This window comes from Leucoraja erinacea, chromosome 2 (genome assembly GCF_028641065.1).
Source record: "Leucoraja erinacea ecotype New England chromosome 2, Leri_hhj_1, whole genome shotgun sequence".
NCBI classification, from domain to species: Eukaryota; Metazoa; Chordata; class Chondrichthyes; order Rajiformes; family Rajidae; genus Leucoraja; species Leucoraja erinaceus.
In genome coordinates, this window is record NC_073378.1 from 128,103,514 (window position 1) to 128,126,984 (window position 23,471).

Genomic DNA, 23,471 nt, shown 5'->3' on the forward strand with positions numbered 1-23,471 from the left:
ATTGCAACCCCTATCAGTGTTACCGGGGGTCATCTGAGTTCTTGATGTGCACGTTAACACGAGGCTTTAAGGTGACCGTGATTATTTCTAAGCACACTGGTTAAAAAAGAAGAATCAATGATCCCACAGTATTCGAGGAATGCAGCTGACTGGACCTAGATTTTGGTGGAAGTCCATTCTCAAGATTCCCCACATTGCATAAACTAACATCGCCACGCCAAGCGGCGACATGGAATGTAAATACTGGAACTTGCCTCCAACGCAAAAGCTGCACACAGGAGGGTTGCAAAGCCTTTACACAGAGTGGGTGTTTTTTTTTTGGAAGGACGAAATGTTATCGTTTTAAGCTGATAATGCGGTTATTGATGCGGAAGGAAAAGTTAAAAACAAAAATACTGCTCTATTACCTGTAACCAGAAAATGGAAGAGTTAAGCAGTAGGAAAATAAAGGCTTCCCTCCCCTCCCCTGTTGCCATTGTTGCCATTAAAAACAAGACTGCAATGCAGAAACTAGGGGATCAAGACTCTTTTACATAGAAAATGAAATTAGAGCAGGAGTACTACCATCTGCATTCAATTGACATGGGATCTGAACTCAGTATACCGTACATGGGATCCCCTTATCACAAGGGCCACATCACTCTCTTAAATATAGCCAAGATGTACTTTCGGCAAATTCACCACTCTTTGCGTGAAAAAAAGTTCTTCTCATCTCGGTTTTTTTATTTTGATCCTTAAGCTGGGACCCCTTGTCCTGGACTTCCCCAACAAAGACGTGCATCAGGCCTGTTAACCCCAAGTAGGTTCTTTTAGTTTTAGTCTAAAGGTTTAGAGATGTACTTTCGGCACGGACTTTGCGTTGATTATTGAGCTGGGAACTTCCAAAGACGTGCAGGTTAACCAAGTAGGTTCTTTTACTTTAGTTTGGTTTAGAGATACAGCACGGAAACAGGCCTTTCAGCCCACCGAGTTCGCGCCGACTGGCGATCCCCGCACACACTAACACTGTCCTACACCCACTAGGAACAATTTACACATACACCAAGTTAATTGTAAGTCGTTAGACTTGTCTTGGAGTGTAATTTGTAAAATAAAATGTGTAATTTTTTTTCCTAGTGTGAGTAGGATAGTGTTAATGTGCGGGGATCGCTGGTCGCTTCCCTTCAGCCTGTTTCCGCGCTGTATCTCTAAACTAAAGTAAACTATCCTCAGGGGCGTGCAACTGTAATCACCTTTGAGACCGCCTCGCGAGGTCGCAACCTTTAGACTGCAAAGAGCAAGAAACTACTGCACGTTACGCCGATCGCCAGGGCAAAGAGCTGGAGAGGAAGTTTCAATGTAAATAGGTCAATTAAAAAAAATAAAGGATTCTTCAGAGCCGCCATTCCAGCTCTTCCGCCGTTCGTTCCAAGCCGACTTGTGTTTGTCATTCCTGAGTAGGTCTTTATTTACTTTGCCGACTGTCTGATTAAATAATGTGGTAAAATGTACACGCGCCACCCACAGAGCTGTGTGCACTGCTTAGCTTCACAGCGCACATAACACGGCAAGAAAATTGTTAATATGCAAGAATTGAGAGGTTTAACACACATGTCGTTGTTAATTATGGAACATGAGTATCAATTAAAAAATAAGGAGTAAATCGTCTCGTTCGCCGAACTGTAAAATGGTCAGTGGCGCAAGCCCATAGTATGAATGAGTTCTTATAGGAATTTTACATTTTAACATTTTTTATTTTTTTAAAATTTACTTTCAATGAACCCTCTCCTCCCCGAAAATGCAGGTAGAGTAACCTCGTACTACCACTCAAGTTTACGGTAACATTGCCTTGTTAAACTTGAGGAGGCCATAAAACCGTCGTATGTGCTGGATGAGCTGCCTTGATTAAGTGAGATTGACCCACAGAGATGGGTCTAACTGTCTCACTTCTAACCCTGATTGACAGTCTAATGCTGGTCCCGGGGGGCATCTTTTCAGCACGAATGTGCAGCCTTCCCAATTACTTTTAAATTATCCCTAATCTGCCATAAAATTGCGTGTGTATTTGGGCAGAGTTTCTTTTTTATGTCGGCCAAAAACTGCCGCTAAATTAAATTAAAAAAAGAATAAAATGCCCTTTTATGAGGAGCGTACATATGCCTGAACAAGGCTGATCTGCTTGCAACTATAGGTCGGAGCAATTGCCATGGAGTTTTTTTTTACAGCTTGTAGTCTATAATACTTGTCCATCGCTTCAATTAGGAGCAAAAAAAGAGAGGGCTTTGTAATGCAATTGTCTTGCTAAGGAGAGCGCCTTAAATTGGGGGATTATGTGAGTTGGACCACCTGTAGGGCATTCATGTGTATTTCTATATGTCCGGGCCTGTGCCTTACTGCCTGCAGTCTGGCCAACAATACAGAAAAAACTGTTTAAAAGACTGTCCTTCGTTCCCTTCATGCTCACTAACTGTTACAACTCGTCCCCCCGTTTAAACGAGTTAAGTCCAAAAAAACCCCGTCCCTTTTACTACATTTGAAGGCACCACGGTGGCCTTGAAAACAAGCAGGAACCAAGGATTGATGAGAGAGAAAGACGGGAGGGGGGGAAGTACTTCAAGCTTGGAAACGAGACATCAAAGTTATTGGATTCAAAAGGCTCACCTACAGATTAACCCTATTGAATTAGCCCTCGTTTAAGAAATTATGTAGTCAGGCACTGGGCAGGCAGGTAAAAAGTCCAACAAATACCAAAACAGCTTTCCTCCTAAACTAACATTCCTCCACATCCTTCTCCCACAAGTAAATGTACAGGTTTCCCGCTGAAATAAGAGTCTCCAGAGAGGATGTCTGCAAACGTGATTAAATCAAAAGATGTTTTATTGTCAAAATAGAATAATTGCTTCAAATATTTCTGTTGCCCTGGCTGAAGTAACCACTAGATTTTTTTTTAATACAAAAAAATTTACATACTCTGTATATACTTAAAAAAAACACTTTTGTTATGTACACAATTTACAAGTTTGTGTTCATAGTACAAATAATTATATAAATACAACTTTTTGCAAGAAACCCGTATTACATGGGATATTTTTTTTAAAACAGGATTTTTTAAGGCTGATTGATGCACCCAATGTGTTAAGATATGTCAAGCACGCCATTTTTATTGTCCCTCGGTTTAAAGTTACTTTAGCAAATAGATGCCAGCAATTAAGAGGGTTTGACTCTTTGCAGGATAAAACAGAACTCCAAATAGTTTTTTTTTAATATATAAAGTCCCTGCTCAGGAGCAACACGCAGCAGACAATGCTTGTCCTCCGACATTTTAACATCTCGTGGATGTCTTGTGCATATAACACGGTTCTAAGATTTAGAAGCATTCGCTCTGGTCAGTCCTTCACTTCTCACTAATGGATACCATTAGAAGTTCATTAACGTGTTAATAAAGATGTTGGGTGAGAATCTTCGAGGAGAGTGAGGGGGGTTAAAAGGGTCTTGTGACGAGGTGTCAGACCTGGGATAGTGGCACTTGCTTAGGGTAGGACATTGAGCTCGCTGTGCCTGACCTCCAGGTTAAGCCGGTGCTGGCGTCGCTGTACAAGGATCCGCCAGTCCCTTTTCTGCCCCAACAGCAACGCGTGCAGAAAGCTCTCCACGACTCCAGCGTCTTGCCCGACCAGATCCACACGCCCGACGTGATGCCCACCAGCAGACACATGAAGTACTTGAGCATGAAGACGGCGTAGTCGGGTTTCCTGGCCGCTTCCCCTCCCTGCTCCCTGTCACCGGGGCACCGGCAGTTGTGGCTCAGCTCCCAGCTCGGCCGGTTATGCTGCTCGTAGAAGTAGCAGGCCACCACGATGGTGGCGGGCACGGTGTACAGCACGGTGAACACCCCAATGCGGATCATCAGCTTCTCCAGCTTGTCGGTCTGGGCTCCCCCTCCTTGTTTGATGACCCTCCGGATGCGAAAGAGGGAGATGAAGCCGGCCAGGAGGAACATGCTGCCGATGAGCAGGTAGATGACCAGCGGCGCCAACACGAAGCCCCGCAGGTTGTCCAGGTTCTGGTTGCCCACGTAACAGATGCCGGCCACCGGGTCGCCGTCCACCGAGCTGAGAGCCAACACGGCGATGGACTTGACGCTGGGCACCAGCCAGGCGGCCAAATGGAAATACTGCGAGTAGCCAGCGATCGCCTCGTTGCCCCACTTCATGCCGGCAGCCAGGAACCAGGTGAGGGACAGGATGACCCACCAGATGGAGCTGGCCATGCCGAAGAAGTAGACCAGCAGGAAGACCACAGTGCAGAGGGCCGGCCCCGTCGTCTCGTAGTGGACGTGCTGCTCCGAGCCGAGCTGGCGCCGGCCGCAAGCCACACTCTCATGCCCCGCCACCAGCCTCACCAGGTAGCCGGCCGACACGAACAGGTAGCAGGCGGAGAGGAAGATGATGGGGCGCTCGGGGTACTTGAAGCGCTCCATGTCGATCAGGAAAGTGGCCACGGTGGTGAGCGTGGAGGCGAAGCACAGCACTGACCACAGGCCGATCCAGAAGGCGGCGAAGCTGCGCTCGTCCGCCGAGAAGTAGGGGTCGTAGCACGGCACGGCGCAGTTGGGCAGGCGGCCGGTGCTCACCCGGTTGTAGAGCGGGTGCCTCTCGCTCTTTAGCTGCACCATGGGCGGCCGGCACAGGCAGCCCGCCTGGCAGGAGGTCGGCGGCTGCGGCTGAGCCTGTCCTCCACCTCGGCCTCTCTCCGGCTTGGCCGGCCTCCTGGTGGGCTGTAGCGGGGCGGCGGGAGCGGGTGCGGCCGGAGCGGCGCTGCGGAGCTCGGTGCGGTTGTAATCCATGCACAGGGTGTCGGGGCTGTCCTGCCGCGGCAGCCGCTCACACCTCATCCTGTCGGGCCAGGCGAATCCGTACTGCCTCATGAGGGGGGCGCAGCCGGCCTTGGCCCGCTCGCACACGCTGCGGCACGGCGGCAGCGGCTTCTTGTAGTCCTCCAGGCAGATCGGCGTGTACATGCTGCACAGGAAGAAGCGCAGGTCGGCCGAGCACTGGATCTCCACCAGCGGCCAGAACTGGTGCACCTCCAGACCCGCCTCGTCCTGCGAGTCGTGGTTGAACTGGTTGGGCATGTAGGTGTAGTTGTAGCCGATGCCCTTGCACAGGGGCACGGTGATCTCCTGGCACGATAGATCCTTGCCTGCGGCCCCGCTCGATCTGTGCATTAACGCCAAGACGTACAGCAGGTAGACCTCCAGCAAGCAACTCTCCATGTCGCCAACAGCTCTCCCCGACTGCGCGCTGCTTATTTTCTTTCTCTCTCTCTCTCCCCCCTCCCACCCCTCCTCCTCTTTTTGCCCGGCAGACTGTTTATAAACACCACCAATATAGATCCTTAAATAAACGCAAAGTGTGACTGTGAGCGTCCCCCCACCCCCCACCCCCCTCCAGGATCTCAGCACAACATGCGGATCAGATTCGGCACATTTTAACTCCTTCAGACTTGGCCACGGAGCGACAGTCCACTGTATACATTGGCGACAGGCAGGGTCGATCAAACATTAGCCTTGCAGGCGTGAGAGCAAGATGGCTGGACACCACCTCTTCTCGATTTTTTTTTTTTGTTTAAAAAAAAAGCACAACTTCACACAGTTCCTCTCCTAACTTTGTGTTTTTTTCCCCCTTCTTTTGTTTGGAGACTGGGTTTTCCCTTTTCTTGGAGCCGGTCAGTGGCGATTACAAGCGGAACCTCGGTGGTGCAATCTTCCTGATGCACAAATCCTCGCTGCCTGCACTCTCTCGCAGCGAAATAGAAGAGCTCTCGAAATCAATTTCAGCGCCGCGTCTCATTAGTGTTCTCCGAGTGTGCCGAGTGCCAGCGACTGCTGTGTATTTATAATAGCTGGCAGGCCAAATCCCTCCTCTTCCAGAAGCAAATTCCCAATCGCAGGGGGACAGAGGCGGGCAAATCCCTCGTCTCAATCCTTACCCATTTTACAGGGTGACTGACTGTTCCCAGAGGATCTAGGCGTTTAGCAGGTTAATTTTCGCTTGTTAGGTCTTCGCAGGGGGTTGTCCTAAATCTCCCCCCTCTCGAACAGGAGTTATGCGGTTTTTTTTACATTTTAATTGAAGCACTGATGTTTCATTTGGCATTGCCTGGGATTTCACGCCAAGGTTGGAGTTGTTGGATCAGGAGACAGGAGCCCCCCAGGTTTGTCGAGAAAGCGAGTGGCGAATTTGAACAAAACAAAACAACAAAACAATAACAAAAACGCCACACAAAAAAAAGAAGTGGCGGGTTTCGCTCGTCGCTCTACGAAGTCGCGGGGACTCCAGTCCGAGGCGAAACACACACACGCACACACACACACACAGCAAAAGGCGATAGATAGAGTGAGAGATTGCAAAGAAACGGATCGATTATCCCGCCAATCTTCTCGTGATTCTCCCTGCCTCTGCACATTGCTCACTTTACGATCGGACGAGTTTCAGTAAAGGCTTTTTTAGGAATTCAGAGTATGATTTCTAAACAAAAAAACCTCGGCTCGCCTCTGTTACCAGTGAATCAACTTGACTGGTAAAACTTTATGATAAAATTAAAATCTTGTTTATTTTAATATGTTCTTACATTTTAAATTGCCCTCGAAGGCGAGGAACCACCCCCCCTCCTCCCCCCGTGTTATATGATGCAATGTACATATTACTTTAAAACATGTTCCCATTATATCGTTATACTTCCGAAAGCGCAAAATAACAGCAGACATCTCTTGACCGAGCATGTAATTGGGCAGCTTGGGTGGTTAGGTTAAGGGTCCCGAGGTTATCCGAATATGACATCTTTATTTTCTTTGTTGCAACCTCCCAGCGCATAAATAGAACAGATTTTTTTTTCCAAACTTCCAAAAAAGCTGCTGAAATTTTCAGAGCAACATTTCAGTCTGAAATCTCCAGAGTCTTGTTATATTATTAGAGTTTAGAAGCATGCTAGTAAACATATCTTGAGCACAAATATAGCTTAAAATTGGGCATTCTGAATAGTTAACTGCACCCATGTGTTTAAGATTAAAACAAATATATTTACTCAATGTTGTGGTCAGGAGCCAATTTTTAAAAAAAACCTTTCTGCTGCACTCCCTCCAACTGAAATCAAGTGACTGTGAACCATAATGTTTCCTTTAATTTTTAATTTTTGCAGAAATATTACAAAGGATTTAGGTTAATGATCCTGAATACTGTAAAACATGCTGGTATAATCCATTGCCTGTGATTAATAGGAGCCATGCTGCTCAGACATATTACTACACAGTTAGTAACATTAGTGGAAGCGCAAAAATAGCAAGGCATTGCAGTTTGCAGGAGCAACAGAAGACTCTTGATTCCTGACGTCTTAATCTTTGAAGCAATATTTTTAACAAACCTACACTTTTTAGCCTGGAGAGTGGATTTGATAGCTGGTTCCACCCAAGTACTTCTGCATTGATATGTTGCAGACACATATTCTACAGTCACAAAAAGCTGGAGTAACTCACGCAGCATCTCTGGAGAGAAGGAATGGGTGATGTTTCGGGTCGAGACTCTTCTTCAGATAGTAATGACTCTCACATTATGACAGAAACTGTAACACTACCGAGTGGTAGGATTTTGGAAGGGTGTCGGGGGTTATGGGGAGAAGGCAGGAGAATGGGTTTAGAAGGGAGAGATAGATCAGCTGTGATTGAATGGCGAAGTAGAGTTGATGGGCTGAATGGCCCAATACTACCCCTATCACATGATCTTATGACATTTGCTACAAAGCAAAGAAATAAGCCCTATTATTTGAATGTGAGTCTGAACCTCAAACATTGCCTGTCCCTTCCCTCTTCAGATGCTCCTGATCTGCTGAGTTCCTCCAACATTTTGCTCAAGATTCCAGCATCTGCAGTCTCGTGTGTCTGTCTTCATGGTCATATGGTCATAAGTGATTGGAGTAGAATTAGGCCACTCGGCCCATCAAGTCTACTCTGCCTTTCAATCATGGCTGATCTATCTCTCTCTCCTAACCCCATTCTCCGGCTTTCTCCCCATAACCTCTGGCACCCGTACTAATCAAGAATCTATCTATCTCTGCCTTAAAAATATCCACTGACTTGGCCTACTCAGCCTTCTGTGGCAAAGAATTCCACCTATTCACCAGCCTCTGACTCAAGAAATTCCTCCCCATCTCCTTCCTAAAAGAACGTCCTTTAACTCGCGGCTCTGACCTGTAGTCCTAGACTCTCCCACTAGTGGAATCAACCTCACCACATCCACTCTATCCAAGCCTTTCACTATTCTGCATGTTTCAATGCGGTTCCCTCCCTCATTCTTCTATTATTTAAACAGGCTCATCTATACCAATCATCAACTAATATCAGTCTTAGTGCTCCCGTAAGTCATTTTGGGACTCTCAAGGAAGGAACACGAGATAAGAGGGAGACTGGAAGTTTTTTTTAATGTAATAAAATTGTTGATTTAAAGGTAGATTGAAGATCAATACTGGATTTCCTGCTTTAGGGTCACAACTTGGTTTTGGACTGAATTGTTTTATACATTAGGTAAAATGGAAAACTTTCCAGACTTCTCAACGTAAACCTCTGAAAAAGCTTTTCTGCAGTGTAGTCAGAGTTGAGTCCTCTAAGGTTAAAATGTTATGTGTTTTTTCAGGATGAGACGAGGCCAGTGATATATGTGGATTGTTCCCCAGCTTTGTTTGGATTAATTATTGCCATCAAATAGTCCATAGTTCAACCCAAAAGGTTCAGTTTGCATTCTGAGGTAGCTGAGATTAGGCAGCATAGCAGGTGGGAAACTCCATTTGGTATCAAAACCTGTGGCTATCAAACTGTACAACTCCTCCTACTTCTGTATGGTATCGTATCGTAAAACTCATATGGGAGGATTAGGTTCAGATCAAACTCAATTAAATGGCTTTCTCATTTTCAAAATCCTATTTCTGAACAAAGGGGATAGTTTGCAAAAAAATCCGGAAGGGAAACATGAAAGGAGAACCTGTTGTAATACTGTCATAGATTATTTTATATCCTTGACTTGAGAATAAAATATATTTTATGGTGGCATTCATTTAGTAGCTCTCCCTGACACATACATTGTCCACGTGCAGTTTAGGGAACTAACTCACAAAGTAAAGTGATAAGGAGAAAGATTAATTTATACGATGCATCATATAAGGCTTGGATAGAGTGGATGTGGAGAGGATGTTTCCACTAGTGGGAGAGTCTGAATAAACGCACGTCCCTTTAACAATATTTGTTTTACTTTGTGCTATGGCAGTGGGTAGTTTTGTATTGGAAATATTACTCTTGTAAAGAATTGATTAAAATTATTTTTGGTTAAAAAAAAGGAGGAATTTCTTTAGTTAGAGGGTGGTGAATCTGTAGAATTCTTTGCCACGGAAGGCTGTAGAGGCCAAGTCAATGGATATTTTTCAGGTAGAGATGGATAGATACTTGATTAGCATGGATGTTAGAGGTTATGGGGAGAAGGCAGGAGAATGGAGTTAGGAGGGAGAGATACTCAGCCATGATTGAATGGCGGAGTAGACTTGATGGGCCGAATGGCCTAATACTACTCCTAATACTTATGACCTATAACCATACGATTATTATGACCTTACAATCTATTTGGTGTACAGCAATGAGATAAATATTTATTAATTTTGTATTGTTTGAATATAGAACCTGGTCACCAGGGAACTTCCTACATTTTCTCAGCTAGTTTCTTATAGTGTCCATGAATCAGCAACTGGACCATAAAGTCAACATCTCTTCCAAAGAATGATGTTCTGATAATGGTGCACATGATATCAGCCTGGAATATATCTTTTTGTTTACTTAATGGGATGTTAACCCACACCCTTCATAACTCTATGGTAAGGGAGACAATAAAATAATCAAACTAACAACAGTGCATGATAGATAAATGTGATCCTGACTACAGATGCTTTCAGTATGGAGTTTGTACTACATTCTCCCTGTGACTCCGTGGGTTTTCTTTGGGTTTCCTCCCACATTCCAAAGGTGCATATGAAGAAAGACTGGATAGACTCGGCTTGTACTCGCTAGAATTTAGAAGATTGAGGGGGGGTCTTATAGAAACTTACAAAATTCTTAAGGGGTTGGACAGGCTAGATGCAGGAAGATTGTTCCCGATGTTGGGGAAGCCCAGAACAAGGGGGTCACAGTTTAGTGATAAGGGGGAAGTCTTTTAGGACCGAGATGAGGAAAACATTTTTCACACAGAGAGTGGTGAATCTCTGGAATTCTCTGCCACAGAAGGTAGTTGAGGCCAGTTCATTGGGTATATTTAAAAGGGAGTTAGATGTGGCCCTTGTGGCTAAAGGGATCAAGGGGTATGGAGAGAAGGCAGGTACAGGATACTGTTGGATGATCAGCCATGATCATATTGAATGGCGGTGCAGGCTCGAAGGGCCGAATAGCCTATTCCTGCACCGATTTTCTATGTTTCTATGTGCAGGTTTGCAGGTTAATTGGCTTCTGTAAATTGTCCCTAGTGTGCAGGATAGACCCAGCATACGGGTGATTGCTGGTCGGAGTGTACTCGGTCGGTTGAAAGGCTTGTTACCCCCTCTGCATCTCTAATCTCTACACTAAACTTTGTGTAGGAAGAAACTGCAGATGCTGGTTTACACCAAAGATAGACACAGAATGTTGGAGTAACTCAGTGGGCCAGGCAGCATCTCTGGGGTGATGTTTTCGGGTCAAGACACCTCTTCAGACTGAGAGTCAGTGGGGAGGGAGACACAGAGGTAAGGAAGGGGAGCAGCGAGAGAGGATGTTGCAGAACTCTCGTCGGAGAGAGTAGAACTTCTTCGAAGTAGGTCTACCTTGAGGAGGCTTTGCAGTGCGGCAGACAACACATGTAGGAAGGAACTGCAGATGCTGGTTTACACCAAAGATAGACACAAAATGCTGGAGTAACTCAGAGGGACAAGCAGCATCTCTGGAGAGGAGGAATGGGTTATGTTTTGGTTCAAGGCCCTTCTTCCGACTTCCTTATCTGTCTTCCTCTCCCCTGATTCTTACTCTGAAGAAGGGTCTCAACCCGATATGTCACCCATTCCTTCTATCCAGAGATGCTGAGTTACTCCAGCATTTTGTGTCTAAACTAAACTAAACTGACTGATTTGATTGCAGATTGACATTCTACACTCCCACATATTCCGAGTAAAATTGAAGACTTGACTGAAGCAACGATCTGGATTTGCAATGAATCACCTTAATTAAACAGCAATGGTCAGTTAAGAAGAACATTATCAAAAAAGTGTGGGGGAGGAATTGGGAAATGAGTTTTGAGTGGAGAGCTCTGCGTTAGGATTAGCACTCACATTGTCCCAGATTATTGACATTTCTACTTCCAAGCTGAAATGATCAATATGCATCGAATTCCATCTAAAACTGTATCAAAAAGGAATCATGAGTATCTGAACTAATTTGTATTCATTGGATTCAGGAATTGCAGCTTATGAGAAGAATATTGAAAAGTTATGACATATTGCTTGCTCTGAAAGTTAGGTGTTCCATCCCGTGGATTTACCCTTGCAGCGTTTCTGCTCAATAGGTTGGAAAAGCAACTAAAGAGAAAAAAACTCAATATCTGCAAAAGTTCCGTTTAAAATTGACTGTGTCTTCAGTGAACTGCGTATGCCATTCAATTTAACATTAACTGGTTTGTAAACCTTTAACTTGGTGTTTGTGATCTCAGTGGCATCAGTCTCACATATGAGTTCAAAGGCTGTGGGGGTCAGATCTCCATATGGACTGACAGCCAAATTTGACGTGCCAGCATTTCACTGTTGTGAAAGCCGGCTTTTAGCTGCGATATTAAATTGAGATTACAACCGCTATTGTGGGTGGACATAAAAACCCTCACAAATGAAAATCAAAAAAGCTGGAAATCTGAAATAAAACCATAAACTGCTGGAAAATAAATACATTTTATTTCCACAGGCCAGTGCATAGGTCAAATACTCCTCATCAGAACTAACCTTCTGAGTGTTTCCAGAACATTGATTATGTTCATTATAAAAGTCCTACAGCTTGGTTTCAATATTTATTGGTTAATCAACATCTCTTAAGGGCATTTTTGCTCCCATTTCCACATTACCTTACCACATAAGAGGAGGCTATTTTGATCTATCAGATCTATCCCAGCATATGGAGTAATCTTACTCCCCAATCATTTTCACTATAACATATAAATTTTCCATATTCCCATCAATTTGCTTCAGAAACGTTTTATTCTGCAGTATCATACCCAGGAATGAGTGGATTAACACGCAATGCGCATTTGATGACTGGACCTCCACGCGCTGGGGTTTAGAGGGATGTGGGGGGACCTCATTGAAACTCACCGAATAGTGAGAGGCCTGGAGTGGATGTGGACAGGATGTTTCCTCTAGTGGGAGAGTCTAGCACCAGAGGGCAGAGTCTCAGAATTAAAGGATGGTCCTTTAGGAAGGAGATGAGGAGACATTTCTTTAGTCAGTGGGTGGTGAATCTGTAGAATTCATTGCCACAGAAGGCGGTGGAGGCCAAGTCAATGGATATTTTTAAGGCAGAGATAGACAGATTTGTGATTAGTACGGGTGTCAGGGGTTATGAGGAGCAGACAGGAGAATGGGTTAGGAGGGAGAGATAGATCAGTCATGATTGAATGGCGGAGTAGACTTGATGGGTCAAATGGCGTAATTCTGCTCCTATCACTTATGAGCTTCTGATCTTATGTAACCAGCACTCGCCAGGGCAATGCGCAATGGTCAATTTGCATATCTTTGGAATGTTTGCTGCTCCACATCCTCTACAAAGTCTCCTACAATAATAACCAGAGGGCAGAGCCTCAGAATACAAGGACGTTCATTTAGGAATGAGATGAGGAGGAATTTCTTGAGTCAGAGGGTGGTGAATCTGTGGAACTCATTGCCACAGAACGCTGCGGAGGCCAAGTCAGTGGATGTTTTTAAGGCAGAGATAGACAAATTCTTGATTAGAATGGTTGTCAAGGGTTATGGGAAGAAGGCGGGGAAAATGGGATTAGGAGGCAGAGATCAGCCATGGTTGATGGCGGTGTGGACTCGATGGGCCGAATGGCCTAATTCTACTCCTCTAGCTTGTGAACTTGTGAAGATAGTGACTGCAGTACGAGCTCAAATGAAAACCCAGCTGAAGGTTGAGCAAGGCTTGTGTCCATCTGCTGAGATGACAGCTGACAAATACGGAGTTTCCAGCAAGAATAACATTTGCATAATTTGCACAATTAGGGGCGGGTTATGAGGTTATGTTAAACCAGTTAGGGCAGCACGATGGCGCAGCGGTAGAGTTGCTGCTTTACAGCATCAGAGACCCAGGTTCGATCCGGACTACGGGTGCTGTCTGTACTGAGTTTGTACATTCTCCCTGTGACCTGCTTGGGTTTCTCCGAGTGTTCCGGTTTCCTCCCACACTCCAAATACGCACAGGTTTGTAGGATAATTGGCTTGGGTAAAATTTGTAAATTGTGCCTAGCGTGTCGGATAGTGCTAGTGTATAGAGTGATCGCTGGTTGGTGCAGAGTCGGTGAGCCGAATGTTCTGTTTACCTGCTGGATCACTAAACTAAACTAAAGTAGAGAGAGCTGCAGTCACATGGAGCTACCCATTTCGGAAGATGCCAGCACATCAGCAAGACCACACCTCGCAGAGTAGGTCAGGCCTCAGGCAAAGGAAGAGGGTTACCTACATCTTGTGAAATACATTGTACAAATTAGGACAGCTAATTGTTCCAAGATGCAGGACAGAATGCCACAGGAGATCCTTCTTCCCTGTGGCTATTGACATTTACACTCCTCCCCCTTCTGTCGTGGGGTAGGACCAAACCCCCACCCCCCTTCCCCAATCTTTGCACACCCCCGAGCCTTTCCACTCGTCACTTTAATTTTATGTTCCATGTAATTTGTGTTTTTATGACTGTTGGCAGATTAATTTCCCTCCTGGGATAAATAAAGATCTATCGTATCATATTGTATGGTATCGAAATTAATGCACCTGAAGAAAAACCACGCGGTCACAGTGAGAATGTACAAACTCCGTATAGACAGCACCCGTAGTCCGGATTGAACCTGGGCCTCCGGTACTGCAAGCGCTGTAAGGCGGCAACTCTACCACTGTGCCGCCCTAACTTGCACCCACTCTGTGGCCCATTGACCCTGCCTCAACATCAATGCACACCTTGGTTTCTGATGGTGGAAACATGGCTCATGTACTTGCTTTTTTAGAACAGCACAAGAAGTGGCCTTGAGGAAAATGCTTGCCTTCCATGTCCGTCACGACTGCCTTCCCCTGGATGCATGCCGTCATGTGCAGGTGTTCCTTCTCACTGGTTTCCATGCAACCACCTCAATAAAACCCGACATGGAGTTTAGTGGCATGGTGTGTGCACCTGATATCACAACCTCCATTCTCCGTTTACTTATGTTGCCTCCCGTGGTGGCACACAGAGGCAATTTCTACCTTTTCTCCCATCTTTTCTTCAAGGAAGACGGCTTATATCAGGCAGGCACGCTTCTTTTGCCAGACCCTACACCAGCTATGCAATGAAAGTAAATTGTGTCTCACTGAATTGTAGATGAAACTCAAAAGAAATGTTGATGCTGGGAATGTGAATTTGAATGAATGGTCTTCAATATCCGTTTCCTTTTCCACTGATGCTGCCTGATCTTCTAAGGGTTTCCTGCATTTTCTTTTATTTCTCTACCTCAGCCTATTGTTTTCTGCTTAACGTGTCGGAAGATGGGCACTGCAGACTAACATACTAGGGACAATTTAACATTTTATACCAAGCCAATTAACCTAAAAACCTGTATGTCAGTAGCGTGTGGGAGGAAATCGAAGATCTCGGAGAAAACCCACCCAAGTTACTGGGAGAATGTACAAACTCCATACAGACAGCATCCATTGTCAGGATCAAACCCGGGTCTCTGGCGCTGTAAGGCAGTAGCTCTACCATTGCACCACCGTGCCGCTCAGCTTATTGTCACCTAACATAAACTTAATGCATGTTTGTATTGAATAAATGGTCTTACCACAGTGATTAGAGAACCAAAATCTGCAAAGCACACGTAACAATGTTCCTCACTGGTCTAAATGTGCAGGTAGTTTGTACGTGAAATTGATTATCCTGGCATTTAGAACATAGAACAGTACAGAATAAAAATGGGCCCTTCGCACAGTTGTGCTTAGTTTTTTTTTTAAATTAGGTGCAGGAGTAGGCCATTCGGCCCTTCGAGCCAGCACCGCCATTCAATATGATCATGGCTGATCATCCAACTCAGTATCCCGTACCTGCCTTCTCTCCATACCCCCTGATCCCCTTAGCCACAAGTGCCACATCTAACTCCCTCTTAAATATAGCCAATGAACTGGCCTCAACTACCCTCTGTGGCAGAGAGTTCCAGAGATTCACTGCATGTACATCTGCCTGTACATGATCCATATCCCTCTATTCGGAAGGTAGCGGGTGAGGAACAAGTTGTATGAAGATTCAGCGATATGAATGTATTATTCTAAGCAGAGATGCATCTGTATTTAGCTGGCCCCTTATGTTTGTTCCATTAATGTATTGATAGTTATAGGATAAAAGTAACTGTAAATCAATAAAACAAGACAACTGACGCATCAAAATTGTACGACGGCCTGTCAGGTTACTGAAGTTTGCTCCGCGCACTCAAATGAATTGTTGCTATCTCATGTGACTTCACGATATTTTTGTGGTTAATAGTTGACACGAATGTCACTAACTGAAAGGGAATAAGGGATACCATTTTTAGACGATAGCCAATTGAAGCTGGACATGCACTGAGAAAGACAATGACTGCTCTCTAATCTGAGGCTGTAATTTCCATGTCATTAATTTGAACAGTTCAGAAGATTGACTAAACCAAGCAGAACTAATCAGGGTTGTTTTTGGCTCCCCCCACAAGGATGAAGCCCTCTTTCTTGATTTAGCATTTTCATATTTACAGTCACAAGGGTTTAGTGTGCATGCACTGCTGCTGCTGCTGCAAAAAAAAAAAAATGAAGATTGAAAGAAGTAAGGTTTGCAAGGACATCACAATCTGGACAACAGTTCAAAAGAAGGGTCTTGACCCGAAACGTCACATTCCTCTCCAGAGATGTTACCTGTCCCGCTGAGTTACTCCAGCATCTTGAATCTATCTTCAGCCCAAATCAATTTCAGTTCAATTAATTGTATTTGATTTTAAGTAACAACCAAGTTTTTCATCATTTCACGAGCAACATAAAATGCTGCTTTCATAATAATTTATAGGATTGGCATTTGGATGTTTTGTGGATTTAATACTTTATTATTAAAAAAATGTCATTGGACGAATATGTAGAAAATTTGCATAAGCACAAATAAGAAAGGTTAAGGTCTAAAATATGTTTGAGTTTTTCCATGGAAAAACTGATCAACAAATATGTAATGCAGGCTTAGAATATTTTTCACGTGAAAAAATTAGCGACACCATTGACTATTGCTTCCAAATAATCTTTGAGAAACAAATATATGAGGATATCAAAGCATGTGGAAAGAAAACAAGCAGCTACTGATAATCCTTGGTACTGCCATGTTAACTGGGTGACAGATAGCCTTGATTATGCCAACAAAATAACTACTATTGATAAATTAATCTTTGTTTCTAAATAAATGAAAGTTCATAAATGAACCTTGAGTATGAAGAAGGGTCTCGACCTGAAACGTCACCCATTCCTTCTCTCCAGAGATGCTGCCTGTCCCGCTGAGTTACTCCATCATTTTGTGTCTATCTTCCCTCTAAATCTTTCCCATCCATGTACCCGTCCTAATGTCTCGTAAACATAATTGTACCCACTCTACCATTTCCTTTGGCACCTCTTTCCACGTATCCACCATCCTCATGCTCCTCAGGTCCCCTTTAAATCATTGCACTCTCACCTTAAATCTATCTAGTTTTTAGACTCCCCTACCCTGGGGATATGACTGTGACCATTCACCTCACCTCTGCCCCTCATGATTGTATCTACCTTTACAAGGTCAGTCTCCTATGCAAGTTGGTGGATATGTGAGGGTGAGAACAGGATACGTGGCGGTGAGCGTTTTGGGTTGGATTAGAGTCATAATCTTTTTCGATGAAGAAAAAAAATCAAACACTAGAGGACATAGTTTTAAGATGAGAGGGGCACACAGAAAGACACAAACTGCTGGAGTAACTCAGCAGGTCACGCTGAGTTCATCTTCAGTTAACCTTTCGAGTCATATCTTGCCTATGCTTACCTAATATGCACACAAATGTACGCTTGGTGTTACTGGAGCAGAAACGTGATCAGGTTTTCCTTGACAATTTCTATAACACGTTTCCAGTCATTAATTTACATGGTATAGAGGTCACCAGCTTTAGTTTAGTTCAGAGGTACAGCGCGGAAACAGGCCCTTCGGCCCAGCGATCCCCGCACATTATCACTACCCTACACACACTAGGGACAATTTATACTTTAACCAGGCCAATTAACCTACAAACACGTACCTCTTTGGAGTATGGGAGGAAACTGAAGATCTCATAGAAACTTATAGAAGTTTCTTATAGAAACTTACAAAATTCTTAAGGGGTTGGACAGGCTAGATGCAGGAAGATTGCTCCCGATGTTGGGGAAGTCCAGGATAAGGGGTCACAGCTTAAGGATAAGGGGGAAATCCTTTAAAACTGAGATGAGAAGAACTTTTTTCACACAGAGAGTGGTGAATCTCTGGAACTCTCTGCCACAGAGGGTAGTCGAGGCCAGTTCATTGGCTATATTTAAGAGGGAGTTAGATGTGGCCCTTGTGGCTAAGGGTATCAGGGGGTATGGAGAGAAGGCAGGTACGGGATACTGAGTTGGATGATCAGCCATGATCATATTGAATGGCGGTGCAGGCTCGAAGGGACGAATGGCCTACTCCTGCACCTAATTTCTATGTTTCTATGTTTCTATCTCGGAGAAGACCCACATTGTCATGGGGAGAACGTACAAACTCCGTACAGACAGCACCCGTGGTCCTGTAGTCGGGATCGAACCCGTGTCTCTGGCACTGCAAGCGCTATAAGGCAGCAACTGTACCGCTGCGCCATCGTGCCGTCCAAGCTATGGACATTGCCCATGCGTAATTGACCCATGAATATTTCAAAGAGCAGTAAAAATGTAATGAACTTGTGGGTCTTGAATCACATGCAAGACAGATGGTAACCATGTCAGATTCACTTTCCTGAAGGACATTAGAAAAGCAGATGCTTTTTTAAAGACAACCCTGCCATTTTAAAGCAGCTTTTTTTTTTGTTCCATTTTAACTTAAATAATTGGAGTTAAATTCCACAACTGTCAGGTTGGGATTTGAGGTCATGTCTGCTATTAAGTCACCCAGCCCTTTAGCTATAAATCCAGTAACTTAACAACTAATATATTAAAGAAAAACAGTAAACGCTGGAACGCTTGCAGAAAGGGAAACTGAGTTAATGCTTCAGGATCATGTCCTCCCACCAGAACTTAACAGTCAATTTAATTCAGGATAGACACTAAAAGCTGGAGTAACTCAGCGTGTCCTTCCTACACAAATTAATTCAGGAAGAGCGGAAGCCAGTTGGTGCACCTTTGCAGTGACTGCAGGTCAAAAGTATTTAACTGAGTCTTTGGTAAACCCAGAGGCTGTGAAAAATACTATGTAAATGCACAAGTTTCTTTTATGCCACGACACCCTGTTTAAATTAGATAGTGCAACATAGACCAGAAAGCCAATGTATGACCTTTGTTATTTGTATTACTCAACTACTGACTCAATAAACTTGCCGGGTTTACATGGAATCTCAGCGGCCTTTTCAAGTATGTGCTTAGATCAATAACTCTCAATCCTGATCTCATGTCCATCTGTGATCCCGGTGCATATTTCAGCATTGATGCACACTCCAGTGCAAACCTGTTTTTTTTTTAAACTCCATCCAGTCAGGATTCAGGCCAGTATCAGTGGCCAAGCCTGCCACAACTTTGGAGACAAGATAATTGGGCAAACGCCACTGATGAAACTGTGGCGTTTTGCATTTCGTACTTGTCTAATGCATTTCGTTGTCTAATGCATTTCGTTGTCTCTGTACTGTACACTGACAATGACAATTAAAATTGAATCTGATCTGAATCTGAATCTGTATGTTCTACTGGTCAGATAAACAGATAATGCTTGAGTAACCCAGCGGGACAGGCAGCGTATCTGGAGATTATGGGTAGGTGACGTTTCAGGTGAGGACCTTTCTTCAGTGATTTGGTGGTGGTGGTGGTGTGGGGGTGGGGGGGGGGGGGGGGGGGGTGTGACTAGATAGCTAGAAGAAGGGTGAGAGTAGGACAATTTCTGGCAAGTCATAGGTGGATTCAGGTGAGGGGTAGGGGTGTTGATAGATCAACCCCAACCCTGGTTCTGAACTCCCCCAACATCGGGAACATGTTTCCTGCCTCTTAACAATCTTATATGTTTCAATGAGATCTCCTCTCATCCTTCTAAACTCCAGAGTGTACAAGCCCAGCTGCTCCATTCTCTCAGCATATGACAGTCCCGCCATCCCGGGAATTAACCTTGTAAACCTACACTGCACTCCCTCAATAGCAAGAGTGTCCTTCCTCAAATTAGGGGACCAAAACTGCACACAATACTCCAGATGTGGTTTCATTATGGCTCTGTACAACTGCAGAAGGACCTATTTGCTCCTATATTCGATTCCTCTTGTTATAAAGGCCATTCGTTTTCTTCACTGCCTGCTGTACCTCTATGCTTACTTTCATAGACTGATGTACAAGGACCCCCAGATCCCGTTGTACTTCCCCTTTTCCCAACTTGACGCCATTTAGATAGTACTCGTCATTGATTATGCTACTGGCCTTGCCGAGGCAGCGTGAGGTGTAAATAGAGTCAATGGAGGGGAAATTAGTTTGTGTGATGGTCTGGGCTGTGTCCACAATTCGCTTGTTAACATCTGGTAACCAAGGTGGTAACTATGAAATTAATCAACACTCACAGACCCACTCAGGACTTGAATCCTCGCTATTGGAGGAATATTATGGTTATGCTGATGCTGTAATTGACCCACTGTGCCCAGGACTTATAGGTTCATAAGGTCATAAGTGATAGGAGCAGAATTAGGCCATTCAGCCCATCAAGGACACTCCACCTTTCAATCAAGGCTGATCTATCTCTCCCTCCTAACCCCATTCTCCTACCTTTTCCCCATTACCCCTGACACCCAACTAATCAAGAATCTATCTATCTCTGCCTTAAAAATATCCATTGACGCCCTCCACAGACTTTTGTGGCAATGAATTCCATAGATTCACCACCCTCTGACTAAAGAAATTCCTCCTCATCCCCTTCCTAAAGGAACGACTTACATTGGTTACTAGCGCTATGGTGACAAAATAAACTCACTGAGTTTACATGGAATCTCAGCAGCCTTTTCAAATATGGGTATCGATCAATCTCTCAATCCTGATCTCATGCTCATCTCTCAGTTTAGGTCAAAATCAACCATGTGTGTGAACTGTAGCTAATAAGGCCATAGCGTTGTACAGCACAGACACAGGCGTTTTGGCCCAACTCATCCATGTCAACCAAGAGGTCTAACTAAGTTAGTCCCATTTGCCTATGTTTGGCACATATCCCTCTAAACCTTTACAGTACATGTACCTCTCAAAAAGTATATTCAACATTTGTAAATGTACCCACCTCTACAGCTTGCTCTGGTAGCTCGTTCCATACACCCATCACCGTCTGTGTGAAAAATATGCCTTTTAAATCTTCCCCCCATCCTCTCAAGCCTCTACCTTCTAGCTCTGGACCCCCCCCTATACTGGGAAAAAGATTGTGAACATTCACCTTTTCTATGTTTCTCATGGTTTTATATATCTCTATATGGTCACCCTTTAGCCTTCTACACTCCAGGGAAAAAAGACCAAGCTTATCCAGCGTGTCCATACAACTCAAGACCGCCAGCCCTGGTCACATCCACGTGAATCTTCTCAAAACCAAGGAACTGATTGTGGACTTTGGAAGGGGTAGAATAGGGACCCACAATCCCATTTATATCAATGGGACGATGGTGGAAAGGATCAAAAACATCAAATTCCTGGGCATTCATATTTCCAAAGATCTTTCCTGGTCCCAGAACGCTGATGCAATTATAAAGAAAGCACATCAGCTCCTCTACTTCCTGAGAAGATTACGGAGAGTCGGTATGTCAAGGAGGACTCTCTCGAACTTCTACAGGTACACAGTAGAGAGCGTGCTGACCGGTTGCATCGTGGCTTGGTTCGGCAACTTGAGCGTCCAGGAGTGGAAAATAATGCAGAAAGTTGTAAGCACTGCCCAGTCCATCACCGTCTCTGACCTCCCCACCATCGAAGGGATCTATCGCAGTCGCTGCCTCAAAAAGGCAGCCAACATCATCAAAGACCCACACCATCCTGGCCACACACTCATCTCACCGTTGCCATCGGGAAGAAGGTACAGGAGCCTGAAATCTGTAACATCCAGGTTCAGGAACAGCTTCTTCCCCACAGCCATCAGGCTATTAAACATGACATCAAACAAACTCTGAACAATAACAGTCTATTATTATTGCACTATATCTGTTTATTTATTGTGTATATATGGTCTATGATATATAGACACACTGAACTTGTATCTCCTGTTCTGTATTATGTTTACATATTCTGTTTTGCTGCAGCAAGTAAGAATTTCATTGTCCTATCTGGGACACATGACAATAAAACATCTCTTGACTCTTGACTCTTGCACCATTCCAGATTAGTGACATCCTTCTTATAGCTGGATGATTAGAACCATGCATATTACTCCTAAGTCCAGTCTCACCAATGACTTGTACAGTTGTAACCTGCCATCCTAAATTCTCTACTCAGTACTTTATCCAATGAAGGCAACTGTGGTAAATGCCTCCTTCGCCACCGGAGTTATTACTTTGTTTGCACCTCTCGATCTCCCTTTTTGACATCACTTTCTAGTCCCTACCATTTAACTTACGAAAATGCAACATCTTGCACTTGCCAAAGACAGACACAAAATGCTGGAGTAACTCAGCAGGAGAGGCAGCATCTCTGGACGAAAGGTCTGGGTGACGTTTCGGGTCGAGACCCATTCCTTCTCTCCAGAGATGCTGTCTGTCCCGCTGAGTTACTCCAGCAATTTGTGTCTATCTTCGATGCAAACTAGCATCTGCAGTTCCTTCTGACACAATTTGTATCCAATTCTCTATCTCACCCTGGATCTCATGTGATCTGACTAGCCTATGATATGCGGCCCTAATCTGCTCCATTGTATAAGACGGTGGTGAGGCCGCATTTAGAGGATTGGGTTCAGTTCTGGGCACCGTGTTATAGGAAAGATGTTGGAGGGTGCAGAGAAGATTTCCAAGGATGTTGCCAGGGCTAGAGGGCCTGAGCTATAGGCAGAGGTTGAGAAGGCTGGGACTCTATTCCTTGGAGCGCAGGAGGATGAGGGATGATCTTATTGAGGTGTATAAAATCATGAGGGGATTACATCGGGTAGATGCACAGAGTCTCTTGCCCAGAGTAGGTGAATCGAGGACCAGACTACATAGGTTTAAGGTGAAAGGGAAAAGATTTAATAGGAATCTGAGATGTAACATTTTAACACACAGGGCGGTGGGTGTTTGGAACAAGCTGCCAGAGGAGGTTGTTGAGGCTGGGACTATCCCAAGGTTTAAGCAACAGTTAGACAGGTACATGGTTAGGACAGGTTTGAAGGGATATGGACCAAACGCGGGCAGGTGGGACCAGTGTAGCTGGGACATGTTGGCCAGTGTGGGCAAGTTGTCCTGAAGGACCTGGTTCCACACTGTATCACTCTATGACTCTATTTCAGTACGCACAGTGGATCTCTTCCTAAAAACAGAGGATTTTTTCCAAATGTAATGTTGCTCATTTGTGATTTGTTAAAAAGAATAAGAGGTGAGACTCACTTAATAATAACAAAAATTTAAAACTAAATACGTGGCCCACTGAATTAAATGGAAGGAGAATTGTTTACACACCTTGTTGCCAACCAGCAACATTGCAGGCAATGCTGGTGATTGAGCTCAGGTACAAAGCTCCAGTTGCCAAATGGCATGATGACATTTGCAATATGGGCTCACATGTGAAGAATGGCTACTTCAGCAAAGCTCAGGGGGCTGCCAATCATTCCATCTTAAATCACACAGCAGCAGCGGGAGCACAAGATTTGCAGCAAGTTATAAATCATTTCCACTTTCCAAACAACATAGGAATGTTGGCCAGATCGCTTGTTAATTTGTATTTAATCAACTGCCTTAACTTTAAGTTAAAGTTTATTTGTTAAGTTGAAGCTTTTAGTTAAAATCATTAGAGCA

The 23,471-nt window shown here is 44.3% G+C and overlaps 1 protein-coding gene across 1 annotated transcript; it reads right to left on the bottom strand.

Moving 5' to 3' along the window:
* Positions 1-2,838: 2,838 nt before the first annotated feature.
* On the bottom strand, positions 2,839-5,945 carry fzd8a (frizzled class receptor 8a). The gene has a single exon (XM_055665305.1). The coding sequence runs from the start codon at positions 5,252-5,254 to the stop codon at positions 3,485-3,487; it is 1,770 nt and encodes a 589-aa protein (XP_055521280.1). The 5' UTR covers positions 5,255-5,945; the 3' UTR covers positions 2,839-3,484.
* Between the last annotated feature and the right edge of the window lie 17,526 nt (positions 5,946-23,471).